We start from the raw sequence: 19702 nt of genomic DNA, 5'->3' as shown, positions 1-19702 counted from the left end.
GAAGACCCCCTCTCTTTAGAATCGATTCATCGGTCTTTTCTTCCCCTCTTTCTCTCCGATTTTCCCGAAGAAGAGCCGCGGGCGCAGTTGGTTCCTTGCCGTGTTTTCTCTCCGACGAGGTCCCAGGAGGTCGTGGTAAGTCCTTCACTTTTTCCTCCCTTCCTTCCTCTTTCCCCCGTGTGTTTGTGCGCGGTGGCCGGCGACGAGCGTCGCCGATTTTTGGTCGGGAACAGACTCTGTTTTTTGGCTTATTTTCCTTGAAATCCCCGACGCCGGCGATCGGGATTGACCGCCGGCCCTGTTCCCTCCATGACCGGGGGAGATGGCCCGTCGGCCGCCGGCCTCCGCCGTGGCAGCCACGGCCCGAACGGCCGATTGAGGCTTGAGGACAAGAGTCCTCTGTTCCGGCGCTGGAAGAAGAAGAAGAAAAAGAAGAAAAGAAGAAAAAGAAGAAAAGAAGAAAAAGAAAAAAAAAAAAAGGGGGCTGAGAGAGAGAAACTCTCTTTGCTCTCTCTCTCTCTCTTTCTCTCTCTAGATCATAGGATTTATGGAATTAATTTATTATTAAAAAAAAAATTAATTAGCAATAAAAATAAAAATAAAATTAGGGTGTCCATGGGTTAATTCGAAAATCGGGATGCTGTCGACGAATTGATCCTAGTGGAGACATTAGATTTTAATAATTTAGTTATTTTTAATTTGATAAAAATTTGATTCAAAATATGATATTTGACGTATCAGGTTCTGAGAAGGATTTTCGAGATCCCTAGAATTTTTAGTTTGGACTTTCTTTTGAGGTAAGTAGTGTTTACTTTTACTGAATTTATCTGGTAAATTATGAATTAAATAAATTTATGCATACTTGCGATTGTAATTATTTATTGAAATAATTGTTGAAAATTATTTATGATGAAAGTTAATTGTAGAAAATTATTTATGATTGAAGTTATTTGTAGAATAATTATTTTGATGATATATGATCTCAAAGAATATTATAATTGATTTGATTCGAATATCAATTAATTTTATTATTCTTGAAAATAATATATGAATTGGAAGACAATATGAAATTGACAACCTGACTGTGTTGAGGACCCCGCCAATGGGGGCATATACGTTGGCAATTGATTGTCCTGAGGGTTTACGTCGCCAGTAAGACCAGCGACATGTCGCCAGATAGACCAGCGACAAAACCGCCAGTTAGACCAGCGGTTCCAAAGGACTTGGCTGCCAGATGATTCGCAGCCCACCGCAAGCAGATACGCGGTATTATGACCCTGCCACAGGGATAATGTGGTCATAGTCATGGTTGGTAAGAAGAATTTAAGAAATTGATGAATTTAAGAAGAAAAGCATAATTGGAAATTATGATAAATTGACTTTTATATGATTGACAGTATGATTATGATTTCATGAAATTACATATTGATTTGTGATGCATAGTATTATTTGCCTGATTATTCAGTTAAAGGTATACACTGCTTACTGGGCTATTTAGCTCATGATAAGTTTTATGTTTTTCTTACAGATCCGAAAAATTAGCATGATGCGGGTTTTCGGTTGGGAGAGCGATTAGAGATGGAGTTAACTCATTGATTTAGGATTTTCTCAGAATTGATTCAAGACCTTTAGTTTTGTTTTTAGTATTGACTTTGTCAGACAGTTATTTTCTTTTGAACACTTAGTTTTGATTTGTTATTTGAACCAAAGTTTGATTATTGAATAAAGAAAAATTTATTTAACTATTTGTGAAGATATCATGATGAGATGCCTTGCATGCTTATGGGAAAAGTATTCTATAAGTATGCGGCGGTTGCCATGACCCTCGATTCACAATCTCGGGTCGGAGGTGTGACAATTACAATCTTTCAGTTCCAAATAGTTCTTTTAAACTCATATTTCTACTATTCTATCAATTTCATTCAAGATTTTAAATATATATAAAAAAGAAGCATGATGGAAGTAGAATTAGATATTTATTCATCTAATATTATAAAAGTGATAGAAGCATACTACTTTAAAAATAGATAAAATAGAACTCCCTGACTTCCTCCAACCTTCATTTGCTTAAACTTTACAAACAGGTTGAAAAAGAATCAAGATTATATTGATCAAAGATTGTTGACTGTTATCACTAGCTTTTCAAATTATATCAAACATCTTGGTACTCATTTTTACATACTTTCATTAATTGAGTCTCGATACTTATTTTAGTTTCATAGACTTTATTAGAAATATCAACAAGAATAAGAACATAAGTAAAACTAGATATGGGTTAAGAACAAGCAATAGATTCAGCATCTAATTGATAGTTGAAAATTGGTGTATAAGCCAACAACAAAGAGCACATATTGAAGAAAAGTAAGTCCTCAAACGGTGTCGCTATACAAAATAGTGCCATGACAATCCTTATCTAATACTTATTGATCTTGTTATTTATAACCTAGACTCGAACTGATTTGAACCCGGACTTGAATCAGACCTATATTTTATGGATCGGAACCGGATTATACATGGATTCGATCCGACCCGAATGACCCATTGGATCAAGAAATTTGATCATAGATCCGATTCGATCTTCATTGGACTGGATTTGGGTCTAATTTTCAAACCCAATCAAAGAATCGGGTTGGATCAGGATCACCGTGATCCGACCCAACCTACTTGTATTTCTAAATCAAACGGTTGGAATGGGAGTTAGTTATTCATTCTAGAGTCCAACTCTCCCAACCAAATATGGCCCAATAGTATTAATGACGATTTTGAGTTGGGATGAAAATGATAGAGAGGTAATTTGAGGCAAGCCAATTCGTCAAAATATAACATGATTTAAACTCAATAGTGAGTGATAGCTACTGATTTGTTGCAATAGGAAAGTGTTCAAAATTAACATCAGATTTAGTCTCTCGAAAAGGAAACTTGGGGGAATCCATAAATCCAGAGTCCGAGTAGTTGAGCACACTTAATTGGTGTGATTATGGTTGTATAGCATTCCATCCCATCAAGCACCCATAAGGTCAAAAGCTAAGAGTGAGACCTGATTTAATGGGTTTCATAGTATGTTGAGGACATCATGTCCACTTTGCTCCTTGTAAGCCACATTTGATGCAGCTTACTAACAACACTGATACAGTTGTTGTTTTTATTGCTTTACGAATTAGTAAAACATCATATGGAGATTGATGTTGAAATAGCACATGCATAAAATTTCTACTATTCATTATTTTTGTTTTCACTCTTTATGGAAGCAATAAATTTTTGCTAACTAAAGCTCGAAAGATTTTACAGGCAATTGAAAGAAAATTAGTTCATTTTGAATAGAAAAATAGATAACAAAAGCAATACCAAAGAGGACCTTAGTTTTTTTTTTAATTACTGTACTTCAACATAAACATTCTACCTAATCATGTTATTACTCTATAGAATAATATTTAAATACGTCAATTACCATGTCTCGGCTGAAGATTTGATGCCTATGTTGCTTAAAAGTACAACCTGCCTTCCATCTCGATCAAGGAAATCACCTGGTTTTCGCTTACCCAATCAGAAAATGAAGTAAAATATCTGCCAAGAGAAATATTGGCTCTCAATAGTCTGAGCTGGGGCCATCAGTAAATGAAAGCAAACTAAAAGCCAGCAACCTGGACTCCCAACGTTGAGCACGAGAGGTAAACTGTTTCTTCTTTGTTTTGATAGGTAAGGTGGTTAGTTTCTTTCACAATGAGCTGTGTTCCATGACTCTAAATGGTTATGTGATACTATTGGATTAATTCATCAATTAATAGAGGTAGTGGGTTGGGTGTCAGCTTCCACTGGACTCGATTAGCTAATGGCTTACGTTTGTGGCCTAGGGCCTCAAAAAGTTGGAAAAGGTGCCTTGGTTGGCTAATGGAGAGCAAGCTTGTTCAAACTGATCTCTGAAATTTGACTTCAAACGAGTGCCAGGTCCAATGGGAAGAGAAGTGCAAACCTCAAGGATCTTGGAATTTGAATGTAAGTTTGATTTGATTAGCTCTATGAATTGTTGCGGCAATATATTATCCTAACAAAGAAGTTTCATTGCTACTGCTACAATTCCTAAGTACAGTAGCTAATTTCCTTTTTCAAGTCTTATGAGAACAAGCTTCAGACTATTTTAGCCTGCTTTTACCCAAAAAAAAAGAAAAAAAAGCTATTTTAGCCTGGCAGCACTAAGGAGCAAGGTTTTTTATTTTCTCAGCCTGGCAATTACGAATACAATGAATATATGAACCCTTTTATCTGAGCCAATATAAGCTAACAACTTTTTAATTATGCACATATCTTTTGAGAATTTTTATCTGTATTTTCCTATTTTGAAATTAAACTCAGTGTAGTTATTAATCTTTTCTTTGCTATGTCAAATGAAATAAATCAATCTTTGTTCATATTGGTACCAGTCATCCACCAAAACAGCATGGGTATTAGCTTTAGAAAACTTGCTGAAGAGAGAACAGACCAGCCACTCTGGTTTTAAAACATCTGCCATTTGACAAATTGGAGGCTCTTTTCCTTGAAAAATAAACTAAAAGGGTTCTATGGTCGAAGAGATCTTGTGCCCGTTCATCACAAACATGAATTACCACATGGGAATAGAAAGATGCTTGGCCTCATATAGAAAATTAAAGGAAAAAACATCATTACTCTTATAATTTTCTTTTAATATGGAACATGCAGATCATTGTTTAGAATAAACAAATGTTACAATGCAAATGGTAAGAAAGCATGAACAGGTGAAGAGCCCCACTTGAAACTTCGATCACTGGTAATTCCTTACAAGCTCGATCGAGGCCCTTTGCCCGACAGACCTGAAATTTATATTGTGTTCACCTGGTCATCTTATTGTACAATATTTTTGAAAAACCATTGCTTACCTTCATGACATGCCTTTCATCTATATACACATCGTCCCTTTCTTTTCTTAACTATGATTCCTTTTTCTTTATTTCTCCTCAAAAGATGGGAGGAAACAGACCCTATGCACCCCATAGTTCATATTCTGCATGTCCACCATCCAACTATGCAAGATTCCATGCCCTTCTTCTGGCGCATCAGAGACAGACAGCCATTTCCACATTTCAAGGCCTCAAGGAAGAGGCCAGATATCAGAACTATGGGGGTTGAAGCCATAAATTGGTGTTAACCGTAAAATTTTCTAGGAATGGATACATTAAAGCAGCAGTCCTTGCTACTGCACTATTCATGATAAGGGCATAAATTAGCTCCTCTTGGATAAGAGCTCACGATTTCAGAGCTGTTATACTGCTACCTTTTGTTTTTCCTTTTCCCCCTTCCCAATTGGAGAGACCTGCAGACCTAGAAGAGATGCTTTGATCTATTTACAGGCACATGATTCTTTTGGTGTCATGTTTTTCTTCCTTTCTTTTAAGTTCGGATATATAAGATCTTCTCTGATGAAGATATAACCGTGTTCTAGTCTTAAATTGCATTCATTGGAATCTCCGCCATTGTTTCAAACCTTTCTGATGTATCTTAAACAGGCTCCAACTTTTTCTACGTTTGGGAGTCTCAGAAAAGACACCAGATGCCAAGACCTGCTGAAGCCATAGATCAAATTGATCATCACCCACAATCATCTCAGCATCCAACCCCCATGAACAACTAGAGCAGTTTGATCTCCGCCCTGGCTTATCCAAACCAACCATGTTTACATGAAAGCTTGGTCGATGAGTATTAGGCCTGCATGCCATTCCCTGCAAACAATGGGTTTTTCAGAAACAGAAGGACAAAAAAAAAAAAGGTTTGGCATTCTGGGAGAATGATAGTGGAAATATATTACCTATTTGGGCACTAAATATTGTTAAGAATTAAAACAATATATATCACATCTATTATTTTGCTAAATATTAACAGTTAAGATGTAGCACACAAAAATGTTAGACAGATGACAAATCATAAGTCAAAATTCAAGAGAGTAAACCAGAGGGGAAGGCTTGAAAGGTTTGCATAGTTAATGTACTGCTTATATTCATAACTATCCTACATATTTGATAGTTTTGACTTGAACTGTACAACACCATACAAACCGGTTAACAGTTAAAAGGCACATCCTTCTCTACCATAGTTACAATGAAGCCATCTGACATAGGCCTTATTTCTGAACAGGAGAAGGCAAGACAGCAGAAATGCACTCCCAGAATGACGCACCAACCAGTCTGATGACTATTGAATTGGCTCTAGTAGACGCCTCTAGTTACATCTGATAGCATTAAGAAAGTTGTTATAAAAGATCAAGTCAAAGATCATACTCATGTACTTCCAGATAAGCATGAACGTAACGAGAAATACATAGCCAGTCAGAACCACTGGCTTTGTGAATCCTGATAAGCCTCTCCTTTTTGTCAGCGGTCACATAAACAGTCAATCTAAATTGCCTAGTCACCTTCAAACTTCTGAGTTCTCTCATGTATCCTTTACAAAGATCCCCCAATTGTTCAGTATATCTGGGATTTTTCTCAATCGCTCCTCCATCTATCCGTTACTATAAGGCGAAGACCTCCTGACCTGTCAATAGAACTATATGCTTCCTCCATAAACCACAAATACCATGAACATTTTCGTAACGAAAATCGACCTAATGAACTTGCCCATTCCCAAGTGCCTGCACCCTTACTCTAAATGGAGCAGGTTCTATGTTTGAAACCTGTGAGGGTTGATACAAGACAAAATTGATCCAACTGGGTTTATGAAAAATTGAATTAGTACTGAACCAACTGACATTTAAAACCAGACAAAATTGGCCCCAATGAGTTAGTTGCACTTCACTTCTTGGGTTGCTTGCTTCTCTCTCTCTCTCTAATAGTATGGATATCAATATTCAGAAGATGTGTTTATCATGAAAATGTACAAAACCTCTAAGAATATCACCATCGAAAGAAGGATTTGATGATATATTATGTCTAATTTAACCATTTAAAATAACCCACGTATCCAAAGCATCTGTGCACAGCACATGCCCAATGCTAGTCTTTTAAATTTCAATTCCCTCAAAATAATATACTTTCTCACTGTTATTTCAAACAGTATGGAGTTTTCCACTTAAAATTAGATTTCTATATTTTCTTCCTCCCATTCTTTATCTAGGCTAGTGCATTTACACCTCATCTGTGGATTACATGAATCTACCCCTCAATCAAGATGCAATCCAAATAATACTGTTGGTATTGCAACAGTTTTTCATAAATAAATTCGGAAGTATTCTTTTTTCATATCTCATGAGAGAAATGTGTTACAAGCAAAATAGTAATGGATATAGAAATACATTAGCCCTTAAACTCTGCCACAATCACGTCTTAGGAGGTGAGGCTTGCAAATCAGTATAGTGTGCTGAAATGTGAAGAAATTGATACCTGTTCATTAGTTGTAGATCATTTAGCATATACCAAATTGGTCATGAAAATGATCTGTTAAACTGATAATAACAACTTGTCTATTGGATGCTAGAAAGTAGGGTGTCATACAACATTTAAAGAAGATCAGTTAATCTCACTGGCAAGCAAGCTTTGTGGAGGGAGAGATACTCCAAACAGGATAAAGTCCCAACATTAGAACGAACGTCAGTGACGAGTTATACATACTGCTAAAGTGCAACATTTTAAAATAGTGGAAGATTACACAATATTTGGTTGAATATGGTAATGGTTACTTGTAGAGGCTTCTAAGCCTCGATGGTATGGGAACACCATTCATGCAAGATATAAACTAACTACTTGTTGTCAGTTATCATGCTTCATATGTTGTTAGATATCCCCACATGGTACTACAACCTATTTCTTCTTGAGTAGAAACTTTTAGTAATATAACCACCTTTGATAAAAATAATCATTAAAAAGAAATTCTAAAAGATGTGCAGCCCAATTGAGGCTGGGACTACACGAAAGAATTATACAATTGTTACTAGAACATTGAAGAAAGAGTTTGTAATAATATAGAAATCCTGGACTCCACCTTTGACCACTACTACTATCAAATTGGGGATTCTACAGAGATGAAAGTTCATTTCTGGTGCTAGAGATGTATGTCACTCATTTCTCAAAGAAAAGGATCTACAAATATGAAAGTTCAAGTGGTTGCAGTGCAAGAGGAAATAATTCCATTACGATAAAGAAATGCATAAGTTGATCAGAAATATCAAAAGAAAAAAATGTTGCAAGCATATGATGACTGCTATAAACTGACCTGACAAATGGCCCACTCAGACACATCAAATATTTTGCTCTCAGCACATACAAAAGCTCGTGGTATTTCCACCTGAAAAGCAAGAAAATAACTTTTCAAATTAACTAAAAAGAATATCAGTTCAGAAATGTTCTTGTCTAAGTGCTGGAAACTTGTCATGCAGTGAAGGATTCCTAAAAGCTAGAGACAGTATTTTAAAAAAAGAAAATCATCTATTCCATGTTAGGGTGGAAATGTTGTGTGTGCGCGTATACATGGATTAGGCTCCACTTGAGTGCAGCCAAGTGCAGATCTACCTTTGACACCCCCTTTGATCAGCACACATCCTGAAGCCAGGAAACAAACCATTATCAGCAGCCCGTCCAACTTCACATCCGAAAAAAAATGCAAAGCATTAATGGGATGGGACAACACTCATGCATTTTTCCTAGTACAGCACTCAACTTTAATGGGATGGGATGTGATGCACCGCCCATCACTCGAGACTCACCCCATCCATGCGCACGTGCACTCTCTCCCTCTCCACCCCAAGCGAGATCTTTTTCTATTTATTTCAGCATGTTTGTGTTTATTTTCTGCAGACTAGATGCTTATCATTTGGGGCTTAGTGTATGTCATGAACACCCTAGTACTTATTTCTGTGGAGTTAGCATTTACTCCAAGTAGTTTAGTGTTTATCTTCGAGCACTTAGTATTTCCTCCCTCCAAACTTTTTTATTTATCCTCCTCCATTACTGTTTACTACAAGGCAGCCCTTACCTGACCGAGCATGACCAGATCTTTTTCTATTTATTTCTGTAACATTTGTATTTACTCTCACAGACTAGGTGTTTATAAGTTTGGCATAAGTGTTTATCCTGGATAATTTAGTGTTTATGTTTGCAGGGAAGAAGGGGGAGGGGGGAGAGAGAGAGAGAGAGAGCATGGTAGCATGTCCCAGCCCATTAATTAATGCTTCTCTTGCTCTCTCTTTTCTAATGCAATGGACCTGTTAATGACTGTTTGAGTGCCTTAAGATGTGTGCCGATTGAATCCGGACTTGGCTAGACTCGAGTATAGTCTTTTCCATCTCTCTCTCCCCATATATATATATCCACAATGGCCCACAATTAACACTACAAAAAACCATTTATACCAGTACTATCAGAAGAAGGAACATCTTGTAACCAAACTACATCAATAATGTAGGCAACAACTGATAGAAATTGCACTGCACTGCTTCCTCTACAATATAAGATGCGACATAGTCTCTCACATAAATTAGCTACATCATTTTCCATGTTTTTCATTAAATTGTAGAATTACACTCTAATCTAGTACCTTATTTCTAGTGACTCCAATTGAGAAGCTTTATAAAAACCTGCTTTCACCAACAAATAGGCTTACAATTCCTCCCAACAGCATTATACCATACATTTCTGAACCAATTATCTCCAGCTATCTTTTCTGAACCTAATTCTAGGTGATATGAAAGCCAAACTTTTCCCCAAAAAGGATTTGAAAGCAAGCTGCCTTTAATCAACAAAATTGATTACAATTTTCTAAATAACAAAGCACTATCCAATAAAATTTTGAGCTCAGGAGATTATAGATCTTAGTGACTCAACCTTCCTAGCATGAAAAATCTTAACCGTGTTATGTTTAGTTGATTTACAAAGTTCCACAAAGGGGAAAATAAATAATTCACACCTTTCACATGCATGTCTAGCTGCACAAAATACATGTAAAGCTTTGTCAAATTATCTTTCTTCATTAATAATTCTCACAAATTGAATTAACTAAGCATCTACCTTACAAAGTTGTTTGCTTAAGTCAGATATAAACTAATATGAATCATGCCCATAGGATGGATGTTGCACCATATCTCTTCCTCAAAAGAATAATGCCAAACTAAAATTCTCTTTTTAATAACCAAATTTTTTGCATCCAACTAAGCAAGTTTGAGATGTAGACACAGCTTGGCCTCCAACAGAAATTTATTGATTAGTATGGTTTTTATGATGTCCTCCAATCATCAGCCACCAGCAATCACAGATAATGTCATATCACTAGTTTCTAGAAAAATGCTCATTAAAAATGTCTCCAATTATTTACAAGCTTTTTCTAAACATCTATATTACTGATTTTATCTCATGTTGCATGAGAATGGACACAAGAATCGGATTCACATGTATATACAAGTGTCTAACTTGGCAACAAGAAATAACAGGAGACATGGGAATATGTAGGATAAAATATAATTTCACTAAATTATATAAAATTAAACAATGCTTATTGAAACCAGGTCAAGACAGCTATAAATGGATGAGTTTAGGTTTAGCCCCCAGACCTGATGGGTCACCCGGAATGATCAATCAGGAACCAACTCCCAAACCTAACATAATTGATTGTTCTGTATTTTTTTTCATATGCCTTGGTTCAATTAAAAGGAATAAAGATTATAGAGAGTGATAGACAGCATGGGTCATGAAATTTCAGATATAAGATTGAATTTTGGCTAGTATTATTGCTAATTATTTTATAATCATATATCTTAAATTTCCAGATTTATTATGAATTTATGATTATGATGATATATTTGAAGTTTTTTTTTTTTTTTTGTGATCTTTGAATTGCTTGTTTTGCTTGTTTTTAGTCATATGTATGATCGATGAGTGAAAATTTAAATGGGTTGGTAAGTAGGTATGGGATTTATATAAAATAAATGGATTGAGTATGGGTTTACATTTTCTAACATGATTATGAATGAGTTGGTACGGCTTCAGAGTTTTTTTTGACCTGAAGCCAGTTTGACCCGATCCAAAACCAGCCCAACCCAACTCATTGCCATCCCAATGTACAAGATGAACAATAACTACCCAAAAGTTACAAGATATGCAAAGTAGTTCTGATAGTAAAATGTTCATTTAAACACACTGGCATATACTCAAACATGGAAATATGTGCCTTCAGCAATTTAATGTATAAGATGTGGGCATCTGAAATTTTTTATACTTGAGCATATCAGAAACTCAAAGATGTGTTAATGGTAACTGAAAATTGCGATTCACATTTCACATGCAATGCAAGATAAGCATGATTATTAAGCACAGTATATTTATTTCCTTCTTCACACTTCTAGTGTTTTAAGGATTAATCTAGTTAATATTGTAGAATGTAAAAACCTAAGAGTTCTACCATAAGTTAGAATCCTACAACTGAAGGGGAGACCATAAAAATGTTATTTCACTATTTAGTAACTGCTGCATCAAGATTGAGTGCAAACGTTACAGGAAAAAAAAACTTTTTGTAAAGCTATTCTACTGATTTATAGACAAAGGTAACCATAAGAAAGGGGGGTATATGTTTTCACAAAGATGTGAAAAATCATAGCTGCTTTAGCAGCATATCATGCAATTTTCCGCAGAAAAGGCACTAAATTTATCAAGAAAGGAAACATTCTCATTGTGATTCTTCAAACAAGCTGTATATACCTTTTTTTGGTACAATTGCCCACTGTTCTTTCCATATAGTGTCTTGCCAAGAAATGGCCATTTCACCAACAGCAAAGAAGTGAACTTAAGTGGGACTTAGGCCCAACAAAAGAGTGATAAGCCAACGGATGTAAAGTTTGAAAAAAAGGAACTTTTATCTGGTGTATATTCAACATCTGTAGCAGAGCCCTGGTTCCAATTCTCAGATAAGGCCAGCAAAATAAAATTAAAAAAAAAAAAAATTCATTTCATTGCAAGGCAATACAGAAGCAGCTTCCTATTAAGTTCAGATGCTATGTTCATAAAGGTAACTTAGTTAATGCAGATGGCTGAAGCCATGAAGAGGAGAGGTGCTCAGGCTACCATAAACAGGAAGCATGCTTCTAACTGTTACGAATTCCACCATTAATAGGTGTCAGAATCAACATGAATGTGGCAGTGGTTAGGGTGGTGGCATGTCACCATTACATTACAATCCCTGATAGAGTAAAATATCAACTAATTGCACATTTGTCTTCCACTACCAATCTTGAGTTAATTTTGAAAGATCAATTAACATAACATGTATATTAGAAATATAGTATACACCAACTATATTTCAAGCATTAGAAATCAGGTGTGGTCCAACCTCTCCTCTGTATGTAGATCTATCCACTTTATTCATTTATCAAGGACAAACATGAAAATACTTTTCTTTTCCCACTCGGTAGATGGCTTTTCAAACGTTGATGCATTCACTGTTATACAGATGTTATTCAACTTGATGACCAAGAACAAAACCAAGAAAGAAAATGAAAATTTTCACATGCTTAAACATGAGAATACCTTCTGCAGTGTTGAAGAGAGTGAGGAGCACCCAATTTCTATCCATCCATCTCCATCTTTAGCTTGATGATACTGGGAGCAATCCTAACGCCAGTGATTATTCTAATCAGGTGTTAAAGCTTCCATAGTTCCAGTATGTATGAATAAGTAAATAAGGAGTTCCATAACCCAATGTCAAAAGGTTCAGATTGCTCTCTGACCTGGCACCACCTTGCCCTGGCTTTACTTCTTTTCGTGCATATCCATATATGAGAATTTCCACATTTTGTGCACTCTATACGCCTAGATTCTTCAGAGCGATACTCTACCCCATCCTGTAACAGATGACATCAAGCAATCAGGCAAAGTTATTAGGGTCCCAAATTGGCAATATGGGGAATTATAACAGTGAAGAATCTTACACAAATTCACATGCCAACTTAGAAGCCTACAGAACAATATGACACATGCACACGTACATAAATATGTGTACACAATAACACACAGAAGCCTTCTGATAACTCACTAAAAAAAATGCATGCTCTAGAAAAATGCATTTTCACAGTTAGGAATGGTAACATATATAACAAGCTATTCCATGTTTATGGAGTCAGTTTTATGAATTCTACTTCATCATAGGTTATCATCCAACAACAAAAAGCTACAAAACAGAGTTGGCAATCAAGAACAGACATAAATGCAACCTACCATTGTGGATCAACACTAACAAGGAACACAAGCACTAGGGTTATATCCCAGAAAACAATATAAGCATCCTGTAACAAAGAATATCCTCAAGAGTCCCGAAAGAAAACTGATAGCAGATAGGGCAATAAATTGACCTTGACAATCGCGGATCCTATATTTATTGGGCACTGGAAGCTTCGTAAAAAGAGCAATGAGACATTGAAATTTGTGAACATGTATAACTGAATGTTAATTGAAGCAAGCATTGAAGTATCACGTAGTATTGTAATGCTGGCCTAGCACTGGCTTGGTACATACCATGCCATAATGTGCCGGTGTTTGGCATGCACTGGAGCCCATGCCAAGGCGGTGTATCAGTAAGGTATTGGCATGTTACATGCTAATTCCTGCTTGACGGCATGGACAGGACTTTAATTAGTGATTGATGTCAATCCTCTAAAATTGGTGTTTACTCCAACACTAAAGCAACCTGGGGCAAGAGGGAGGATGGTCATAAAGCCAAAAACACCAGCTAATGTGGGAAAGATCTATCATACTGATAGAGGTAAACAAGTGCAATTTCTGCTTTATTTATCTCTGGATGCTTCAGAACCATGGCAAGTATTTGCCAGCAAACACAATTTTTCTCAAGTTGCAAATTACAGCAACCTAAAGCATATGAGGTTCCACTCTAGTCTTTGTGAACTATAATAATAACTCAATTATTTTATGACCATTAATTCTGGATTATTTCTACCTGTTGAGAGGTACCATGAGATTTTTGACCCACTCTCCCAGATTCTTCCTTCCTTAATTGTTCATCATAACTCTTCTTCTTTGTCAAGTCTGAAAGAACCTGAAAGATACACTTACGAGTTATAGCAATGGCTCTCAGAAAGTTTTCAGAAGCTATGCAGGTATTGTCAAGATAAATAGAACAGAATTACTTCTCTCTTTTTCCTATAAACTCTATATAACTCATAAAATATTCTTAGTAAACCAAGAGAATAATCATGTTCCTTGAGATTGACATGCCTCAAATGCGGATTGAAGCTTTTTGAATGATTCACAAGCTAATGAGTTTCCGATGTTTTTATCAGGATGCACAAGTAAGACCTGCACAAACAAGATATACAGCGGATAAGTTAAAATAGTGTTGGATGGATGGACAAACTTTTAAAGAAAGTTGCTTTTAGCAGTATAATGTATGAGTCCACTACCTTCTTGTGGTATTCCTTCTTCAATATTTTAGGATCAACACTCTTGTTCCGATGAAAACCTAGAACTTCATAATGGCTTGTGCTATTCATTATTCGTTTCATCTCGTTCAGTGAGGTTGAATCAACTTTGATGACCTTGCTAGAAGAAGCCTCCTTCTGGATATTTAAAACTGTTGATGCCCTGAATGTTGTATATGACGATTTAAAGGATGCCACATTTTCATCTTCACTAGTCGGCAGAGAATATTCAGCATCAGCAGATAAGTTTTCCACAACAGGTTCTGAATTCTTCTGCTCTTTGAATTGTAAGCCTTCATTGGTACCATCATATCCTTGAAGCAATTTATTGAGGAGGTCATTTGAAAGGAAAGACAGATTTAGTGATAGAAAAACTCCAACCCAGCCAATACAAGCATGGACATAATAAACAGCATATGCAGTTGATATTAGGATCAGAGGCTGTGCATGATTTAGGAAAAACATAAAGCCTGCATGGCATAATGACTCAGTTAACGGCTTGACATAAATAATCAAAAAAAAGAAATTGCATCACTGTGTGGAGTTCAAGATGCACTGAGATTGAATATTTAATATTTGACTAGTGCAAAATTAGAGATATCATTCCATACCTCCAGCTATAAATATAAGTCCTGTAATCCAAAAGTTACCATATATCCACATAAACAAACTTCCACACAATCCGGCAATAAAAAGACCAGGGGTATGGCCTAAACAATGAATGGCTGCCCCAGCAGCTCCCTGATACAATAAAAGCATATGTCAGGCTACATGGTTCATTGAGTGGTCCTTGTAAAAAGTTAATCTTTCACAAGTAGATGATAGACAGATCATATGAATTCTTGCTTGTAGGAAGATCAAATTAATCACTAGGGTCAACAAGGCCACTTTTTTCTTCAAAAATTAACCATAAGCATGTTGCAGGAAGTAAAACTTGCTGATTTGAAACACGTGCATACACCAAAAAAGACCAGCCAAAAGGTATTATTCAGGTTCCTTGGCCTTATATGAATACCAAATCTCCCCAACAGATTACCAACATGGAACTAAAAACATGCCAGCACACACTGTCACACTATGATGGCTTTATGCCATGAATAGTGACAACTTTCTTTTGGAATGATTATGTATGGCATAAAAAAAACCTTTGACTGGTATAACCAAGGATTTAAATCCCAACAGCACATCCCATGGGACATCGGGATGGGATATCATCCCATGTGTTGCGACAAAACCATCCCACCATCGTTCCAGCATATCTCGATCGGGACATCTTGGGATATCTCCTATTATAAGTGTTAGAATAGGGCAAGACAGCAGCGCATCCCATTTCATAAGAAAATCAGGACAACCTTATTCCATGGGATTTAAAACCCACCTGGGATAGGGCGGGACGGCGGTGCATCCCATTCCATGAGAAAATCAGGACAATTCCATCCCACGAGATTTAAACCTTGGGCATAACTCTTCCTTGCTTATGCCTAATCTTCATGTCCGCTTGGTATGCATAGGGCTTATTTCAAGCCTTATGCCTATTTATTCCCCAATCAAATGCTGCCTAAGGGCTCAGCACAAGTTCTTCCTTTTATCCCTCGATAAAATAGTCTTACATCAAAATATAAAACCATAAACCTGTTATAAAATTGCTACTGACCCTCATGTAATATAAGCCCTGTTTTCAAGGGTAGTTGCATATGCGTGTTCATGGGATTGCCCAATTACACGGAAGGCAGCCAACTAGGCAGATTGTATTAAGAATGAATTCAACTTATAAATACACAAAAAAAATACCTGGAAAGCTAGAAAACAATAAAGAATATCATTGGAAAGAGAAGGTGGAAAAAGGAAACGTTATTACATTTTTCAGAGGACATGATTAAAGAGGTCCATCCTAGGTGCTTGGGCAAGCCATGGCAGCCACCTAGACATTCCGCATAGCTGCTTTGTGAATAGTTTATTATACTTTTACAAAAGCCTCTCTTTGGAGGCAATAGAAATATAAGAAACAAAAGTTATTAACTATTCAATGAAAAAATTGACAATGCTAGGGACAAAGAAAATGGAAATTGATATAAGAGACAACCAAAATATAGAGAGCTCATAGAGAAAAATTCAGGCAATTTTGAAGCTTCATGGTCTATATCCATTGATCTAAAAAAAATAGAGCCTTCAAATACTCACTAAAAACAAGAATCTTTAGTACACAACTATCACTTCTTCATTGGCTCCAAATACACAAACAGGAAATATAAATTAATCAAAAAGTTTCAAACCGTCTATTTGACAAAATACACATTATAACATGAAGCTGATGAACTATGTATTGGCTCCAAATATACGAATAGAAATATAATCAGCCAAGTCAAAAAGTGTCAAACCGTCTGTTTGACAATATACACATTATAACAAGCTGATGAAATATGTACTCCTAGTCCTGCTATCCTTTTGGTTTTGAATTGCAACATCTATAAACTAGGAGCAATTTGAATGAGCTAAGTCAATCTAAACATAAGAAACAAGATATTATCTGTAGCAAGAGAATCCCTTACCATCACTATCATGTTAAACATTCAATGTAATCCCAAACAAGAATAACAGATAACACTACAAACCTTTTTTTACCCTAAAGATCTAAAGTCGTCAACAGAACAGTCAGACACAAGTGCAATTATTCAGACTTAAACCAATTTATGTTCAAACTCTGGTCCTAATTAAAAGCCTAGTTCAGAAACAAATTCCCCAAATGTTGGAATCACTTGACTATCAAGGGATTTAATGCATCATATAAAGAAACAAAGTGACTTAAACTTGTATAAAAGAATAGTCATTTATTAAATTTGGTTAGTTATTTCAACAAGGGAAGAAACACCTTTAACATGGAAAGCTATAAGCAGGATTTATCAGGTTTATAGTTTGATCATATGTCTTCTCTGTCTTTTTTTTCTCCCTAAACCCCTTTCTCCTAGTCCCCAATTGGTCAAGCATCCTACTACATACTCTAAATCAGGTTTGATCAAGACCAGGGCATGGGCTTAGTCTTATCACCTTGGGTTCAGGCTAAAAAGCACATGCTCATATTGTTTACATCTTAATAGCAGACAGATAGGTATTATGTGCCTAGAAAAGACAATAGCAGATAAGTGCATTTAGAGAGGCCACCAGAAAATGATTAAAGAGATGAACTTACTTGGCCTCAAAAGCATCCATGTAACTGACTATTAAAACCTAAAATTTCAATAAAACCATTAGAGAAAAAAATACTGAAAAACATATAATTAAACTATCTAAGAACACATAAGAGAGCGTATTATACTACTATTCAATTCCAGTGACAGCATCTCTGTTTGTAAATTGCTCAGGGATAAAACAAACAAGCACACTGAGGAACAAGTGTATAATTAGAAAGAGAAGCTCAAAGACACCCAATGAATAAACAAGAAACATGATGATATCATTATAGGAAGAAGAATAAATTAGAAATTGCAGTTGATTGCCATTAAGAAAACGGGCCTCATCTCATCTATTTGGATTAGACGAACATGTAAACAAGAAGTAACATAAGACATTGCGAGCACAGATGCCAAGTCAAGATTAAGAAGCAAACCAGACTTAGAAGCACATAAACAACGCAAGATATTGGAGTCAAGCTAAGAAAACAGCTCCACATTATGACAAAAAGGGCTGCCGAACCCAAACTGATCAATGACCAAAAGCCTCTGACAACACAATATTTCCACTGGACCAGCAGCATCAAAAGAAACTTCCCCGCATTTATGGACCAGCTGCACACCACTGGCCAGTGGCGGTCTATTAGAAACACGAGCTTGTCCCTGGCGCAGCTCGGTGCAACCTGGGTGCCCACAAATTCCTGCTTCTGACACCGAAACCACACCCATCCTTGCTTGAACAGCCCTACATCCTCCATTAAATTATCCCTATGCTACCGTCAAATACCTCCCACAATCATATTCCCACAAATAATAGCCAAACAAGGTTCTTGATGCTTCCGACGTCTTCAGCCAAACGACGCCGGTAGCAAACTACCTATCAATTGAATGGGATTGTGGAAGGACTCAAAAGAACCAATTTTTTTTTCCATCACAAGCAATTGAACTCCAACGGAATAATATATTCATCCAAAGAACCAGTTTTTTCCGGAGGATTGAAGCAGATCTTCTCCACCAGAATAACTCCTTGCGGACTGGCGCCAAGTAGTCACGACAGTTCACGGAAAGCTCACAAAAGCCCAAGAATTCGATCACATCTTCTCTCCTTAATCCTCCCCCAAAACCCCAGAGAACCAAATGCGAGCTGAACGGTGGCAAGAAGCGAGGAAGCGATCTGCCTCGGTCGGATACCGACAACAAAATCCGATCCTCCTCCTCCTCGTCGGCAGCCCTAGAAAAAAGTCCCCAAAAATAATCCACGGGAATCTGAAGGCAGCCTAGCTTTTTCTTCTTCTTTCTTTTTCTTCTCTCAGTCACTGCTCGTGAAAAAGCGAATAAGATGGAAAAAGCCACAGACGGTGACGGGTAAAAGGAAAATAAGTGGGGGTGGGGGACGGGATTTAGCAACGTGAGATCAGTTTTTTTATACTTTTTTGTTTAACTTGTTTTTTCTCCCCATTTTTTGGTGGAAGTTTGACTTGCTACCGGTGAGCGGTGAAGGCACTTGGAAGGCATTTGGTGGAAGAGAGGATACTTTACGTCCTTGCATGACAAGATGAGCGCAGTGGGGTCTATTTTAATATATATTGACTGCACTGTAAAAATATTTGCGGTATAAAATAATAAGCACGGATTATCTGTCGTACATCGTATGATACACAGCATATATCATCCATACATAATTATCTATCACATGATGGACAATATGCTGTACATCATATTGTGCAATGCACAGTAAAAAATTTGAGCTCTAAAATAATAACCCTCTGTCATCTAAATGTGAAGGTTACCAACTAGTTCAAGATATCCCCCAATGAAAAAAGATTGGCCACCTTGATTCGTACCGATCATAAGGCTAATGAAGCAGAATGGATTGCAGGGCATGGATGGGAGCTCAGTATCAATCTGTGTATTGGCGACTGTTATATCCCTTATCTGCTACAACACTTACTATTAATTGAAAGCCAGGTTGTACATTTTGTAAGATCTTAACTTATTTCGGACTATGCCTCCAACTGTACCAAAATTTTTTTTTTTACAAGTAACACTGTGAAAGTTGCCATAGATGGGCAAACCATATTAATAATTGGGGGGCCCTACTCTAAGGACCGCAGAG

At 36.6% G+C, this 19702-nt stretch overlaps 1 protein-coding gene and 1 long non-coding RNA gene across 6 annotated transcripts; one reads left to right on the top strand and one right to left on the bottom strand.

The window, feature by feature from the left end:
• The first annotated feature begins 3820 nt into the window (after positions 1 to 3820).
• LOC140858586 (uncharacterized) lies at positions 3821 to 6357 on the top strand. The gene is made up of 2 exons (XR_012142169.1): positions 3821 to 3993; positions 6145 to 6357. It is a non-coding gene; the product is annotated as an uncharacterized lncRNA (long non-coding RNA).
• On the bottom strand, positions 4641 to 18975 carry LOC105046713 (uncharacterized). 5 transcript variants are annotated; one of them, XM_073259633.1, is made up of 10 exons: positions 18024 to 18131; positions 16278 to 16340; positions 15031 to 15160; positions 14402 to 14889; positions 14217 to 14297; positions 13939 to 14037; positions 12716 to 12829; positions 12516 to 12599; positions 8218 to 8289; positions 4641 to 5732 (listed from the first exon to the last, which is right to left on the bottom strand). In XM_073259633.1, exons 3-10 carry the CDS (start codon positions 15080 to 15082, stop codon positions 5469 to 5471), a joined length of 1254 nt encoding a protein of 417 aa, XP_073115734.1. In that variant the 5' UTR covers positions 15083 to 15160; positions 16278 to 16340; positions 18024 to 18131; the 3' UTR covers positions 4641 to 5468. The 5 variants fall into 5 exon arrangements, with proteins under 5 accessions (XP_073115734.1, XP_010923686.1, XP_010923685.1 ...); XM_010925384.4 differs by lacking the exon at positions 16278 to 16340 and having other exon boundaries at positions 14402 to 14733; positions 18024 to 18974; XM_010925383.4 differs by lacking the exon at positions 16278 to 16340 and having other exon boundaries at positions 18024 to 18973.
• Between the last annotated feature and the right edge of the window lie 727 nt (positions 18976 to 19702).

This window comes from Elaeis guineensis, chromosome 6 (assembly GCF_000442705.2).
Source record: "Elaeis guineensis isolate ETL-2024a chromosome 6, EG11, whole genome shotgun sequence".
NCBI lineage: Eukaryota > Viridiplantae > Streptophyta > Magnoliopsida > Arecales > Arecaceae > Elaeis > Elaeis guineensis.
Note: the sequence above shows the minus strand (reverse complement) of the source record. Positions and strands in the feature narration are given on the sequence as shown.